This window comes from Mesocricetus auratus, unplaced genomic scaffold, assembly GCF_017639785.1.
Source record: "Mesocricetus auratus isolate SY011 unplaced genomic scaffold, BCM_Maur_2.0 Super-Scaffold_100023, whole genome shotgun sequence".
NCBI lineage: Eukaryota > Metazoa > Chordata > Mammalia > Rodentia > Cricetidae > Mesocricetus > Mesocricetus auratus.
The window spans coordinates 30233844-30250678 of NW_024429204.1; the positions used below are offsets into that span (position 1 = coordinate 30233844).

The window sequence follows — 16835 nt, forward strand, 5'->3', positions numbered from 1 at the left end:
CCTTTTTGCCATCCTGGTGGTTGTAGATCTTTGCCTGTGTGTGTGTGTGTGTGTGTGTGTGTGTGTGTGTGTGTGTGTGTGTGTGTGTGTGTGATTGGCATCTGGAGATAAATCATTGCTTCTAGAAATGATAGCAGTTTCATGTTTTAGTGCAGATGAACAAATGAAATTATTCAGTATCTGTTGACTTAATGGAGAAAGGAGTGCTGAAGTGCATTAATTCTTACTGTCTTGCATACATAGTTGCCATACTAAAAACTGAGCCCTGAATTCGGTAAGGACAGACTATGTTTATAGCAGACATTACAGGAATCCAGAAAGGGACTGTTTAGCAGGGATGAATGCATGATGGAGCTATAGAACACAGACAATGCAATTCTATTCAGCTGCCAAGGAAAATGTTACCATGGAATTTGCCAGTGAATGGGTGGAACTAAAGCATAGTATACTGAGTAAGGGACCCAGAAAGACAAATGCTACATGTTCTCTCTCATGTGGATCTGGCTCCAAATCTTTGGATTTAAGATGTCACCTGGAGCAAATGAAGAAGCCAGAGAAGTAGAAAGGGACCATGGTGGGGCTGTGAGGATGGAGAGTAGTGGGACGTGGGTGCTACGAATGGGGGAAGGGAAGAACTGTGGGGGGCTTAACTGTGGCCAGGGAAGGGGGGTACTACGGAGGAGAGGCGTGAAGAACAGACAAATAGCACTAAGGGTAGTTGAAAAGTTCATGGAGGGCAGGGTAGAGATTCTGTAAGGAGAAGTTTGTATAGACTTACCTTAAAATAGGGAGTTACACCAAATGGTGACAGTGTTCTCCTGGGAGGCATAGACTTTCTAACACAAACCCCAGTGCCAGTCAAGGGAAGCCTCCCTTTCTTGTTGGTTAAGGGAGTCCAAGAGACTCCAAAAATAATATAGACTATTGCCATTGCTCTTGGTTTCCTCCCTTAACTTGTACATTAGACCCCGTTGCTGAAGATACCACACACTGTGGACAGAGGACATGGAGGAATGGAGTTAGAGTTGACCTGGAAGCCAGTTAGTTACTCTAGGTGAGAACTGGCTTTCACAGTATCAGAAGGAGCTACACTAGCTGCCAAGGTAGAAACACAACCAGTAGTCCTACCTGGCTATAAAGCATGAGAATCATTATGACAACTGACCAGAAAAGTTACCTCTGGAGGTTCAGTGGTGACATCTTCAGAGTCATCAGTAGCTGTCTAGTTAGACGTAAGGTCCTCTCAGTAGGAAGTAATTTGTGCTTGTTACTGTAAACCTATGCAGCTGTTACCCGTAGCTGGTGAGATCAAGGATCCTAGAGGAGAACCTACTGCTGCCACTTTCCTTAACAAACCAGTATAATTTCTAAATGCATTCTAAATACTTCTCCATATACCCACACATAAATGGCTCTCACCCCTCCTCAAGGGCATGGGTGCCACTGTAGAGATCCACAACTGGCCAAAGTGGAGAAAATAATGACTGTGGAGAGCCCAGCTTCACTTGGCAAATCTACAATGTCTACAATGCAACATATAATCTTTTTTTGGTTTGTTTGTTTTTTGTTTGTTTGTTTTGTTTTTTGTTTTTCGAGACAGGGTTTCTCTGTATTGTTTTGGAGGCTGTCCTGAAACTTTCTCTGTAGACCATGCTGGCCTTGAACTCACAGAGATCCGCCTGTCTCTGCCTCCCTAGTGCTGGGATTAAAGGCGTGCGCCACCACCGCCCAGCGCAACTTCTACTCTTAATGCTCAGGGAATATGAAGGAAGATGGGGTGGAGAGATTGTAAGTGGACCAGGACAATGTCTGTGAGAAAGTGTTTTATAGACATGACAGGGAAGCTGCACATATGAAATATTAACAAAATGGCTGTGTATACAAGACTTGAAAAGTGACAGTGCCAGTTACCATGCCATCCTGGATGGAGGGAAATCTTATAAGGTTCTACCCCTAGATGAAGAACTAAAGACAGTCAATGGCTCCTGGAAGAGGAAGAATCAGTCTTCTCCTGTGATGAGCCCCTGGGAGGGCATCCAATCCCAAGTGTTCAGCTCTCAACACATGTACATATGAGCAGCATTAAATGGACTCAATCAGATTGTGTGTGTGTGTGTGTGTGTGTGTGTGTGTGTGTGTGTGCGCGTGTGCGCTCGCGTACATGCATGTATGTGTACGTGTGCATGTGGATGGATGGATGGATCAATAAGAGTTCATGAATTTGGAAGTAGGTGAGTGAGAGATGCATAAAAATAAATTTCAAAAGAAAAAAACATTGTTATTAGTTATTTGATAAAGGAAATGAAAGAATCAATATTGTACAATAAATGTAGTTGCACCTTCCAAAAAGTCAAATCAGGAAAAATCATAGAAACTGGGTGATCCAGCTCAGAGCACCCACTGTCCAAACAGTAGAAACATCTAGGAATGTAATTCAGAGTAGGTAGCAAGGACAGGCAGACACAGGTGGCTTAGGATGCTGATGTCCTCATCATGTTTTTTTTTTTGATTGTTTAAACTATATATGATTTTTATATTTAAAAATAATTAAAATTTAAAAGCAAGGAATAATTCCATGTGAAGATGAAATGTTTGAATTTGATTATAGACCAATAAAATTACAAACAAGTATGAAAATGCTGTTTTGAGTTCCGTTGTGTTCTGATTTCAGTAAATTCACTTGAACTGCCAATAGTTAGATCAGCTGCTGAGTGTCGTTCTTTGCAGCTATGGAATAGATCATGAAGACAGCAGCGGCTGTCCTGAGTGTGTACTCAGAATTCTTACCAAAGAGAGATAAATGGTGAGCTGCTTGAGACTCTGGTTTGTAGACAGAAATCTTTGTAATTTACCTCGATTATGGAAAGCCATAAAAACTTTTCACCATTTCTCATTAGAATTCCTTTGCTCAAGGTGTTGCTTGCATGAGTGTTACATATTTAGAAAGATTTGTTTTCACTGAACCACCCAGTCCTCAGAATGACCCCGGGAGAGCGGCTCCTTTCTTCTTGTGCCTTGCACAGAGAATGGAATGTGTCTCCAGTGTAAACCATGGTAGTCTGACCCATGTGCTCAGTAACCACATCTCCCCTGCTTGGTAAACTAGAAACCACACACATCCAGCTACATGAACACCCTGCATTCTCACATCTGCTTGTTTTGGAAAGACTTACTTTGTTGTGACTCATGTCAGTCAGTCACTGGCTGGGGACTCACTGGGTCAGTCCATTCACTGGGTGAATGGACGCAAGTGCTAACAAAGTATGAGAGCCCTCGTGTCCCATCCCGGGACCGCTTTTCTCACCTGTATGCTCATCCTAGCCTGTGTATCGTTGACAGCAAACTCATGATTACCACTGTCACTGAAATGGCAAGTACTAAAGATAGCTTTAAAAGTTTACATCTTTGGTACCACCACCATGCGGTTTGTGGAAAACACCACAGTATGATTTATATAGCCGGAAGATAAATACTTGTTAGTGATAAGCAGTGTTTGACAGGGTTTCCCAGTGCTCAAGGCTGGTAAAATACTTTAAGATTTGAATGTTACAAATATGGTTACAAATATGGCCGGTTTGTTTTTCCTAGTTCAACTTTGTGGGGAAGCTTTTGGGTCCACGTGGCAATTCTCTGAAGCGCTTGCAAGAAGAAACGTTGACAAAAATGTCCATCCTTGGAAAAGGTTCCATGAGAGACAAGGCAAAGGTAATACTGATCATAGACAGTGGTGACCTTGTTGGTCACGTACTATTATGTCTGCTTATCACCTGTTGTGTTAATGCCTTGTGTTTAAGTGCTAAGTAGAAGCTCAGATGAGATTATAGGAAAATGTTGTATAAGGTGATACATTTCGATGCTCTATAGAAGATTGAGTTCTCTGACTAGTTCCCAAACCCACAGCGTCTTACCACTTGTAACTATTTAAGACCCATGCACAAAAATCAGACAGCAGTGGCTTACACTTTTCATCCTGAATGCAGCATGTCACCTTTTATAATGAAGAGAAAGAAAAGTGACATGTAGTCTCCCTCCTTTGTATTTTAAATTAGTTCCTTGGGACTCTTTTTTACCTACTTCCACACGATACATAAGGATGTGTGGTCAACAGTTAACCACGAATGGCTGTGGTCTCTTATGGTTCCCCTGCCCAGAGGTGCGGCTGTGTAGTTTGTGGAATGGTTCACGTGGGCACAGGAGAATGTGGCTTAATAATGCATTTCTCAAATGCCTTCTGCCTGCTGTTAAGCAATACATGGTTGGACTTGAGTTGCAGTATGTGTACATTGACTTCTTTTCCTGCCCTTTATTCATGTCTTTGAATGTTTTAATAATTGCTTCCTATTCTAAAAAATTTGTGTTCTACATAGTTTTTGTGTTATATGCCCTATTGTTTAAGTAGATAAAAATTAATGAGTTACCTTATTGATTAATTTGACTTCTGAGAGGAAAGGAATTTTCATGTAACGGTGCTTCTTACATTGTTCTCTGCCATCACGTATCTTACTGTTAGAGATTTACATTACAGGGAACCAAGTCCACATTCCGGAATTGCCCACATTAAACAATGAGTTTTAGATGTAAACTTGCTTGTATAAAGTAAATGTTACCTCTTAACAAGCCAAGTCCGTCTGAATGTAGTTTCCCTAATACAAGAAATCTGCCTGTACTCCACATTATAGTTAGGAAATATGATAGATAACATTTTTTTTGTTGTTGTACATGTAATAAAACTGAGACTTGGGAACTTGGGTCATTACCTGGGTTATCCAGAAGGATCAGTTATATTACTAGGGTAGCACAGTGAAGCCATGTGTCTCTGACAGCAGCACTAATGGAAGTGAAACGTGGCATGTCTCAGTCTCACACAAAGTTTAAGATGTAGGTCCTAGGACCCCAAAAACTTTAGGATGGGAAGTCAGTGTTTTCAGAATTAGTGTGAAACTAACCTAGCGGGCACATTAGCTTCACACCTCACGGGGCATAGAAGAAGCAAGGATGGCAGCTCTCACCAATTGTGTATACGTATGCAATCACAGTCATAGTTTGTGCCTGGCTGTCCACGCAGTAAATGGAATCCCGAATGCCACCAGCTTGCTATCAAAGTTTAGCAATCCTTTCAAATTATTCTGCCTAATAAGGCTGTGTTTTTTCTCTGCTGCTGGCATATTTGGTACATAAGAATGACAGCAAGCAGTAAGCCTCAAGAAAAGGGAATCCATGTTGTGAAATAATGAATAACCCCATCCCTGTCACTGTGAAGCAGCACCTAGCTGTCTGGAGAAGGGAGCAGCAAGACATCTGCCACAGTATTCCTCATGAATGCCTGTCACTGAGTGTCTCCGCTGCCTTTGCTGGTCCGGTACCCTGTTTACAAGCTTAGACCTCCACCCCAGAGTACTTACCACCCACTGGGCAAGTCTCTCTTTCTGTCTCTAACCACATGAATCCATCACCAAACATGTATTCTGTCAAACCACAGAGTAACTAGGGGAAGAGAATATATTGTACATTTTCCACTCCACCCAGCCACTATCAATGGAATGCAATGGAACCAGAAGTCTCTGTCCTTTGATGTCATGAGTCCTAGCCTGTAGGAGAGCAGTGTAGGTCTGATAATTCTCAATCTCTTCAAAAATTCTTCTTACTATACCATCCTTCTAGAAAAATGTTCCAGATCCTGGGAAGACGAGGGCTATGCCTATTATTATGTTCCTATACCTTGTTCTTCTAGAATCAGGGAGCAAGCAGAAGTGTGAGCATGGGCCAGGAGGTAGCAAGGGGGAGAAATAGCCATGACAACTACAGTCTCCTTGCAAGGAGCTCCCTCAGTGGTTCAGGCAACAAAGATGCTAACTAGATAGACACCCAGGGTGTGAAAGACTCAGTTTTGTTTTGGCATTTAAGTATTTAGAATTATTTGAATCTCTGCCTGAATGCTGCTAATGCAGTTCTTAGGTTTCATTGGTATCGACATGAACCCGAATCTCATAAAGAGACTGTACTGTGTATCTTTGTGTTGGGTCTGGTACCCTTCTTTGGCTACATGCACTCAAACCTCCAGGGGCACTTTGTTAGCTTGCTATCACAGTAGCAAATATTTGAAACAACCAGCTTATGAAAGAGGAAAGGCTTATGTGGACCCACAGTTTTTGGGTACCAGCCTGTGATGGGTTGACCCCATTGTTTGGGAATCTGTAGCGAGACAGCACTTCATGTCTGGAGTGTAGGACAGCAAAGGCACTCACTCGAGGCCAGGAAGCATGAGAGAGGATGGGACAGGTGTGTATTTTTTCTTCTAAGGCACACCTCCAATGGTGGGAGGGATCTTACCTCCGAGTCACCTTTCCCAGTGACCTTTCTGGGGACATGGACTTGTGAGGGACAGACGCCCAAGATCCAAGCCGCAGCAAAACTCCTTCCTCATTCCACCCTAACAACTTTCTCTTCCTGCTGCTCCTTGCTGTACTGGCTTCCTCCACCAAGAGGTCTATCGTTAAACCCTCAAACATTTCACCAAAAGCAGCTGCAGGGCATAGTTTAAGTAGCAGGTTTCGCTTTAGGTATGCACCATCAGTATCCTATTTGCTGGCCCATAGCTATCTCTTCCCTGCAGGAACCCTTGGATATTGACTGCAGTTGATCCTTTTAGTAGTTTAACTTTGCCTGCATAAATTCTCAGTTAATCGTGTTTGTTTCTAAAGAGAAAGCCCTTACTTAGTTTTAAAACCCTTCATTTGAAAAATATTAAGTTCTACCAGTCTTCACTACTGTAGCAAATTTAACAAGAGCTCACTGTGTTCATTTATCTGCTACACTGATGAAGCTACAGCATGCTGACACCTGCCCGTGGCTGTAAGTGCAGGGGCACTGCGATCTGTTGGGCCTTAACTGCTGGCTTCATTGTGCTGTAGGTTTTGCCCACATCTTCTATGTTATAGGTGCGTCCTGCTGTAGACAGCACGCTGGAGCTGTTCTGTGAGTCACACTTCAACAGGCTCATCAGATAATGTTGAACTGGTGCTGTCCCATGCTAAAATCCTCCCTGATAAGAGAAAGGCACCTGCCCAAAGTCATGCAGTCGAGTCCACATCCCTCCAAACAGCACACTTCCCTTCATTATGTCGACGTGGAACAGGGTGTTGGAACTCACTGTGGATTGCACAGTGACTCCTCACAAGACATCCTTCATGATTCCGGGATAGAAATGAGAAGCATAATCCAGCATTCACACATCATCAGGCTAGATGGGCATACAGGGTCTGCTCTCTGGCAGTCGCCTACTAATGAGGGAAAACCAAAAAGAAAGAAGTGAACTTGAAACATTTTTGGATGTTTTGAATTGTGGTGAAGCTTGGTGTCAGCATCCCAGAAACAGCAAGCATCGATAGTGCAGGAGTGAGCTGGGCACTCAGCCAAGTACAAGAACAGAGGTTTGTGCATAGCTAGGGGAGACAGTGGGAGAACAGAGGTTTGTGCATAGCTAGGGGAGACAGTGGGAGAACAGAGGTTTGTGCATAGCTAGGGGAGACAGTGGGAGAACAGAGGTTTGTGCATAGCTAAGGGAGACAGTGGGGTAGACAGGGGCAGACTGGAGTCAGCAGGTGGCCAAGGGTAGATGATCCCTTAGGGGCAGCATCAGAACAGGAGAAACTGTATTCCAACAGAATAGGATGCCTGTTCAGGGTTCTCCAGAACCTGGGAACAACAGGATCACATTTGTAGTTGGAAACTATCCTGGGGTGCTATTTGCAGTGGAGTCTCTTGTGACAAACATATGCCAAATATGGTTTTGAGTAACTTTTGCTTGGTTTTTCCTGTTTCAAAATGTCACATTTTAAACACAGTTTTCTTCCTTAGGAGGAAGAGCTGAGGAAAAGTGGAGAAGCGAAATACTTCCACCTCAACGACGACCTGCATGTGCTCATCGAGGTGTTCGCGCCCCCTGCCGAAGCTTATGCCCGGATGGGGCATGCCTTGGAAGAGATCAAGAAGTTCCTCATCCCTGTCAGTACTTTTCCCTGGTGACTGACTTGTGTCTTTACCCAAAGCCTCGATGACGTGATTCCTGCTTGTTGTCTGTGTGACTCCCTGTGTTAAGGTCTCCTGTTTGTCCTGTTTTATAGACATCAGGGAACCTCTTAAGGGCAGTAACATTTTAGACAGATTAAGTACTATCACCAAGTTTATAAGATTAAAATATTGGAAAAGCAGAACCACTCATTTAGATTTGGGGACTCCAGGATAGGTTTTTATGTGATCCTGAAAATGCCACATAAATTCCATGCTGTCCTTTAGTTATTAATGTCCCCCATATGCCTGGCCCGTGATTGGTGTGGGACATGTAGATTTAAATAAAAGCAATCCCTGACTCCTTGAGAAATGTGTAGTTTAGGGGAAAATAGAAATCTCAGTGGATGATTGAGTATAGCATGCAGACATTCCTGTGATGCTCAGAGCACAGGGGCTTTCAGGATACGTTCTGTTGGGGGTCACATTTCAGATGCCAGGCATTGCTATGAAAGTGATGATTTAAAGGGAATGTATCCCTGCTGTCGTTCTCAGAGTTAATTGAAGTATTGGTGTGCTAGTGATGAAAAGAGTTTTGTTTTCGTTTTTTGCGTGCTCATAATAAGCTCTGTAGACAGTTGTTTCAGAGGAGCTGGCATATCTGCCAGGAAACTGTCTACACTGAGACTGTCCTCAGAAGGGACAGTCTATCCAGAGCTCTGCTGGGAGATTGACCTACAGTGTGGAGTACATTTTAAGCCTGGGTTTCACTCAACTGGTCATACCACTGAGCTACACCTCCAGCCTCATTTAGTCTAAGAACAGTATCATTGTGTGGTAGACACTTATAAATGAATGATGGCAATCCCTTCCCTCTAGAGTTTGTAGTTTGACAGAGAGGCCCATGAGATGACTAAAACTGCAACTGTGGCACATGGGGTAGGGTCCTTCTCTCATGGATGGCTACATTGGTACATCCCTTGGCCTTTTTAATCCTCTGTCAGGAGATAGAATCTTAATTTTTCTAACCCAGAATCTGGACTGGCTAAAACAACTGTCTGTCTAAACCAAAGTTATTAATGTCTGCTGCTATCTCTTTATAAATGTTTAATAATATTCTTTCATTTACGGGTCTTTTTGCCAGATATGATGGTGTACCCCTTTAAACTCTTCACTTGGGTGGTAGGAAGGTCTCTGTTACTTAGGTCCAGCCTGACCTACATTCCAAGTTCCAGGCCAGCCAAGTGCATAGTGAAATGCTGTCTAAAGAACAAAACAGAGCAAAACTAAAGACCTCCTAAGATTCTTTCCAGTTAAGTCCCTTTGTGTTGATTTTTGTGTATGGCATGCGATTCAGATCTAAATTTGACTTTTCCTGTTGTCCCCCTGTTGAATTGCCTAGCGTTGTCTATTTGTATTTGGGACTCTGAGTTGTGTCCCATTGATTTATAGTAAGCCTGTCCCAATCCAGTTGCATATTTTCCTTCATCCTTTCCATGAACTTTGAAGTCTGGGGTGTAAATTGTCCATCATAGTGTTGCTTTCCTCCTCCACTTTTATTTTCTTTTTAATTCTCAGTAAGGTTAGCGCAGACTTTTCCAAACCCCGCCCCTTCCTGCTATAAGCTGTGTCCTCTCCCCAGTGCAGGCATGGGAGGCTCCCTGGTCTGTTTTCCTTTCCTGGAGTTGTCTGGGTTCCTTTCCTTTTCCATACTGGGTTTAGTATAAGGTTCCAACTTCTGGAATGTTCAGCAAGGATTCTGCTAGATGTTTTGTTGAATCTGTAGATGAGTTTAGAGTTAATTTTTAATTTTGTGTCTTTTCTGTGAATATGAAGTACTTCTCATTCTCAAAAACAATGTTCTTTAGTAACTCAAAAGTATTTTATGTTTTTAAGGGTCCAGGTGACACTTATTTTGTAAAAATTATTTCCAAATGTTTTTTAAAACAGTTGTTTTTACTTTATGCGTACGATGTATTGCCTGTGCTTATGTCTGTGCAGAATACATGTGTGCAGTGCCCACAGAGGCCAGAAGAGGGTGTTGGATCCTCTGGAACTCCTGTTACAGAATGTTGTGAACTTTTGTGTGGGTGCTGGGAATTGAACCCTGCTCCTATGCAAGAGTGACAAATACTCAAACAGTTGAGCCTCATTTCCAAATATTTTACATTTTCCAGTACTGTTGCGAATGGAACATTTATTTATAGGTACAATTGATTTTGTTCATATTGATTTTGCTCTGTGACCTTGCTGGATGTTTTTACTGTTTATACACAGTATTTTAAAAAATAGAGGCATTAAAGTAATGGAGGCTGATTAAATAAAATCCCCGCTAACTGAATTACTAGGCTTGTATGACATACCTATCACACTGTTACTAAAGACCACTCTGGCACTCTGGGCACCTGTTGACATTTTTCTTGATGTCTTTTGTCGTCTTGTATGTCACCTCCATTCCTCAGTCTTCTATCTTCCTGTAGAAGACCGCTGGTCCTGTAGTTTTTCCTCCTTTATTCTGCTATGGTGGCACATCACATTGGTTGATCTTTAAATCCAAGTTTGCATCCCCTCCATCTTCATATACTGCCTCGTAACTTGCTGCAAGATATGGTACTGATGGTTTGTCAAAGTTTACCATCTGTAACCCTGAGAAGCTGCCTTATAGGAAGTGTTTTTACACTTGTCGTTTCTGGTGTTACTTTCTGCCTGTGTGAATGGAGCTGCCCTACAGTACCTTTTATTTTGAGTTTGAAGAAATATATATATTTACATACAGTCTTTCTTGTAACATAGACCTGCTTTCATTTTGAATTTTCAGGGAGTGAGTTTACTGGACCCACATAGTGAAGTGTAGACTTTATAAATCTTGGGTGATAGTTTGTGCCTACGGTTCTTTGACCGTGTCTCTGTATGACCTGTGGCCCTCACTTGTAATGAATCCAGGAGTCACTTTGCTTCTGTCCATAACATGTTGTTCTTTTCCTGTGTCTCGAGTTCAGTTTTTAGCAATATGGCTATCACACTTTGTAGATCTGCATGTTACTAGTTTTCTTTACATGTGGGATATTTTCAGTTATTTGAATTTTTTTTCACTTCATACTCTCCACCCTGAATGACCTACCTGTACCTCCATGTTAGATTGCCTGCTCCTGCCCCGTAGCTGCAGGCTCCATTATCTTCTTCCTTCCTGTTTCTCGGGTGGGGCTGTTTTCAGGTTCCCTGGTTCCACCGTCTCACTTACGCTGTGTGCGTCTCCCAGGACTGTTCACAGCAGTGACTTTACCTTTTCCTCTTCTCTTTTACAAGTGTCATGCGTGGCTCCTCCTCAACAGGGTTAGTTGCCTCTGCCTGCTTTTCCTCTACAAGAATTGTTCACATTTTCTTTGTGTGTCTCTTTATCCGTTGTTTTTGAAAATGCTAGAGTTAGATAACATAATGCAGCAAATCTGAATTTTATGTATTTTACTTCCAATACTGCTGCTGTTGCTGGTGCTCTGTCTTCCATTTCTCTTAGAATCATGCCGAACTAAACCCATCGGCTCTGTGTCCTTCATGCTTTCCAGGCGTGTTTATGTCTTCCTGTCTTGCTTTTATTTTTTTCTGTCCTTGTGAAAGAGAACATGCTGTGTCCACGTGGCTTGGCTGTCACCAGTGGTTGGTCAAGGGCTATGTGCTCAGCGCCTGTCTTAACCCGAGGTCCCTGTTGCTGTGCGCTGTGGAATCCAGAGTGGCCCATTTTTGTGTCCACCTTGCATTTCCTGCCTGCTGGGATTCTTTGGTGTCTGCTCTGCAGGGACTTGCGGTCAGGCAAGCGCGCATGCGCATGAGAGCTTACCAGGGTCTCCCTGGCTCTTTTCTGACCCTATTTTGTTCCGTTCTGGGCAGGCAGTGTGCTGCTTGCCTCTCTAGAGGTGGTGCTTCCAGGCTTGCTGATCCGTCGTTTTTCCTCGTTCATTTCCTGTTGAGGTTTTCGCTGCAGTGGGCATGGTGTTGCTGGTGTGGTGCTCCACCTTTGTCCCAGAGTGAAGGAGCCGTCTCCTAGGGCTATGGCATTTTCATGCTCGGGCTGACCAGGCAGAGTGATGGCGTCCCCAGGCAAGAGTGCCACAGACTGCTTTCTTACCTGCAACTTAGCAGTTTTTCATGATTGATTTTATAGTGTTTACATTTTATTGTATGGCTTGAATCCATTCTTAGCCTCCTTAGATGGTATCTTAGAACTGTTTTACTTTCATTGTTTTTCATGGAGACTTTCCTCAGTTACCCAGAACACACCATCTCTAGTCATCCTCAGTTATCCAGAACATACCCCCCCACTCATTATTTTTTGTTTCTTAAATTATATGTGATTTTTTTACATTTGTTCTTATGAGCATTTGTGAAGTTTCATGATACTATTCTTGTATCTGACTTTATTGCTTGCACATTCTGGAGTTTATTTTAACTGGTCTTCAAATAATGAGAGTTAAAGTTATTTTCTATAGTTACAATGTCAACAATAATCCCAAGAAAACCTTGAACATAAGTATTGTGGTATTTTGGCAAATTATTATAAATAGTAGTGTGTGTGTGTGTGTGTGTGTGTGTGTGTGTGTGTGTGTGTGTATGTGTGTGAAGACACTGGATTCCAGTGTTACTTTTTAGTGTTACAGTTGTTTTTTACAGTGTGTGCACATGCCTTAGCTTGTGAATGTCATAGGACAACATGCCAGAGTCAGTTCTCTTCTTCTACCTATGGGGTATCGGGATGAACCCGCGTCATCAGTCCTGGTAGCAGACTCCTTTAGCCTCTGAATCAGTCCACCATTCTCCAGGCTCACGCAGCAGACTGAATTCACTGGGTACAAAAGTCATGTACATATATGACTCCACTTGCATATAAACACGCGCACTCGCACGCGCACACATACACACACACGCACGCACACACACACGGGGTGGGGGGCTACAATTCTAATCCCCTTTCTACTCTTAACTATTGAAGAAAGTGTAGGTGTTTCAATACTTTTATTTTTCACCTAGAGAGTTAGTTGTTGTTCATAAACCATTGTGTATGGCTTTGTTGTAACTATGATTTGTCACACCTGCCCATCTGATATTACAAGTGTAAACCAACTAAATCTCTCTTAAATTGTCTTAGAAAAGACATAGCCATACATCCAGTCATTTAGTATCTGTGTATTTTAAAATAGTTTAGCAAAGCTGGTATTTAAAATGGACTGTTATAAACATCCAATCTTTTTTAGGGCAAATGATTTTAACTTGACTTTTCCAAACTTTTACTGATGTCTCAACAGGGCTTCAGCCATGATCTTTTAATCAAATCTATTTTTAGCCATCTACAACTATCACACATCACAACTATTTTCCACAGGGCAAGTATTAGCATTTTTCTAGCACATTTTATTTAGACTGTGCTTTGCAAAGTATTTATTAATCTTCACACGTTGTTTAGCAAAATGGCTGATAAAACATTAGCAGTCTTATTTTAGACAGTTCCAAACAATGGAAAGATGCAGCTGACAGGTCTGAGGCGCAGGTAGGTCTGGGAGAGAGAGGATCTGTGTATGTATCCCTCCCCGTCTGCCTACAGTCTTATTTCAGACAGTTCCAAACAATGGAAAGATGCAGCTGACAGGTCTGAGGCGCAGGTAGGTCTGGGAGAGAGAGGATCTGTGTATGTATCCCTCCCCGTCTGCCTACAGCAGTGGTTTTCACTCTGATGTGAAACACCCTCCACATGGTATTCTCAGCGTTCCTGTGAGCAGTGTTCATGGGATTCCTCTTATTCCATGGTACTTACTTAGTTTTTGTTTGATACTTGGGGAAGACCAGAAAGAGAAGACATAGGTTTGGTTGTAAATGTTCTGTTTCTTCCACATTTTTAATTCAGGTTATAAATACTTCAGGACACACCTGAATTCACTGTCACACTGGAGTGTGCTCATAGTTTTCCGGATTGAAGCCCCCTTGGTGCCCCTGAACCTGTAAAGCCTTGTGTCAGTGAGTGCCCTTTTGTAGCCAAATATCAGGAGACGATCCTGCCTTCACTGTGGCTCTTAACGGTCTTTCACTCTTTGTCTCACGGAGACAGATTCCTTGTCCCCCTTCTCTCTCCATCCATGCCATCTGGCCAAGAGTGGCTCTCCGGTTAGGCAGTCCCCAGGCTTCTGTGTGGGCTGTCTGATAAACTTTAAGCTAACACAGACTTTGTGTAGCTGCACTCGCAGGACACCCTGGAGTGGAGCTTTCTCCTTCTTCTGCTTCCTTTACAGTCTGGAGGTTGGTTTTGTCCTCTCCAGAAGGTAAACCCTAAAAATGGTTAAATTGTCTCAGCAACCTTCCTTCTAATTGTTTGAAGTTACCTTTAAAGTGATACATGGCTTTACATGATTTGGTTTTGCTTTCTCTTTAAGATCCCTTAATGTCTTTATAATTTGTCTGTGTAGTACCTTTTTTGATTTATTATTTATTTATTCATTTTTGTGATATTCTTACTCGTGTTCCAGGCCGATCTGCTACTCACTGTGTAGGCTAGGCTAGTCTTGAACTCAAGATTGCCCATCTACCTTAGCTAGTATCTCTGTTTTTTGTAATTTAGTACTCTTGGAGTCTTTTTTTATCTCCTTGTGTGGGACTTTGAGCCTCCCCTCTATGACATGATCTCTCTTCCTCAGATGTGCCCTTTTGTAGAGAAGTTCCTTTGGCTGCTGGACAGCTAAGTTAGACTTTCCTCTGTCAATATTGCAAAGCTGTGATGATACATTTTTATCTGTTTATTCTGTGTCTTTGTGATTATCAAATGGAATTGAGGAAGGTTACATGGAGGAAGGAAGGAGGATGGAGTCGTAGTTTCCGAGTTCAGTGTGTGGACATTGCAGCCTTGTGAGAAAAGTACAGACTTGCAGGACTCAGATTTAGAAATCTGGAAGTTCTTTGGTTCTGACACAATTTAGAATTACCTCTGGTGTGGGCCTCGGAACATGTCTGTGCTAGCTAGCATGATTCTCATAGTCCTCGTTATTTTAACTGAGGTGGGAAGACCCCCCTACTATGTGTGTGACTGTTCCCTAGGGATCCTGGAGTTTGTAAGTGTGAAGAAAGCTAAGCATGTGTGTGCTCATTGCTTTCTGCCTGACTTGAATGTACTATGATCAGCTCCCTCAGGCTTTTCTGTTAGTCGATGTAGACGCTGAGTACTTAGGAGTGAATGGAGCTGTGAATAGCAATGTCCACCGCACACAAAGCTATGTGGCCTTGTATCTCAGCTGGGAATTATGCATTAGAAAAGGAGAGACATTGGCTTAGTTGTTATTTTAGTCTGAAGGAAAAATTGTAGTTTTCTATTTTAAAAAATTTATTTTTATTTCAATGAATTCATATTTTAACTGCTTCCCTGACCTCATTTTCTTTAAAAAAAATTACTGCTTGCTTTATATTCTAAGTGCTTTTGTATTTTCGATGTCTTTTCTGTGCAGGACTATAATGATGAAATCCGGCAAGCGCAGCTCCAGGAATTAACGTATTTGAATGGAGGGTCAGAAAATGCAGATGTCCCAGTGGTTCGAGGGAAATCCACTTTGCGTACAAGAGGTGTGACAACACCAGCAATAACCAGGTAGGTATAACTACTTTTTGGTTTTAGATAGGCTTGCCATGGCAACAGTTTGGGTGGTGCTGTCATTAGTGGATGGAAATAGTTGTCAGTAAATTTGTACAAAGCTGCATTCAGACTTTGTGAGGTCATAGTCAGGAGACTGACTCTGGTGTGAGAAAGTTGGACCTACACTTACATATACCCTGTACGACTTCCTAGCTAGTAATTGTTGGCATTGTCCCCGGCACAGATTCTGTAATTCCCTGAGACGGAGCTTGTGTTTAAGTCGGCGTAGCGTTGGTACCATGGGGGATACCCTGTGTATGTACTGACTGTTCCCTATTGGGGTTGTTTCCCCGCCAGCACTGAGCATAATGTCAGTTAAGGAGAGGCCCCCTGAGTGCGTCTGCATTTTGGTCACTCCCTGTGGCCTGGGTCTGATGAAAACTGCTGAGCTGGCATGTAGATACAAAGTTTTTGTTTCTCTGGATTGATGGTTAATTTGTAATAGGGAAAAAAGTATCAAAGAAATTAAAAACAAATCTGAGATGGCTATCTTAAAATCGGGGAAAAGAGGAACACTTTTTGTTATGAAGTTGTTTCTGGAGATAGTGATTTCCTGTGTCACCTGAGTTCTAGGATTACAGCCTGCACCACCATCCCCAACTAGAAATTTCAACTTTTCTGTTAAGCTGGGAACCATGTAGAATTGTATTTTTCAGATGCGCTATGTGATGGAATTTAAAATAACATTTATTTTATACCTCTAAGTTCATTTGAGGAATGAACGTTACTTCCCTTGAGCGTGCTTGTCAGTAACTATTTGTGCTACTGTGTTGTATGCCAGGCCTGGATGTAGGCACCTCGGTTCCTCCAGGAGAAAGAGCTGAGGGTTGCTGTGGATAAGTCTGGGAGTCGCTGTGTGGATACTCACTGAATGAGAATGTACATTTCCACATTTTTGTCTTGCTTGAAATAGTTCTTGTTGTAGCTGCCATGACCAATTGCCACAGATCTGGCATCTCCTGGGTAGAATTTTCTTGATATTCTTTTCTCTTACAGAAACAGGAGGCAGATGTGCAAACTCAGTGTCATTAGGCCAAGGGTGAGGTTTTGGAAAGGAGTAAATCCTTCCCTTGACTCTTCTGTTCGTGGTGACTGCCAGGGCTATATGATTTGTGGCCCATCACTCAGCCCTCCATCCATCTGCACCGTGTCTCCCTCTTCTGTG

The 16835-nt window shown here is 42.5% G+C and overlaps 1 protein-coding gene across 5 annotated transcripts in view; it reads left to right on the top strand.

The window, feature by feature from the left end:
- Positions 1-16835, top strand: part of Khdrbs3 (KH RNA binding domain containing, signal transduction associated 3) — a 167438-nt gene that overhangs the window by 79693 nt on the left and 70910 nt on the right. For all 5 annotated transcript variants that reach the window (XR_005870498.1, XM_040730334.1, XM_040730337.1 and 2 more), the window contains exons 3-5: positions 3589-3705; positions 7858-8004; positions 15486-15625. Coding sequence is in view for 4 of the 5 variants with exons in the window: in XM_040730334.1 (XP_040586268.1) it covers positions 3589-3705; positions 7858-8004; positions 15486-15625 (404 nt within the window). In the remaining variant the exon portion in view is untranslated. The remainder of the gene's footprint in view (positions 1-3588; positions 3706-7857; positions 8005-15485; positions 15626-16835) is intronic.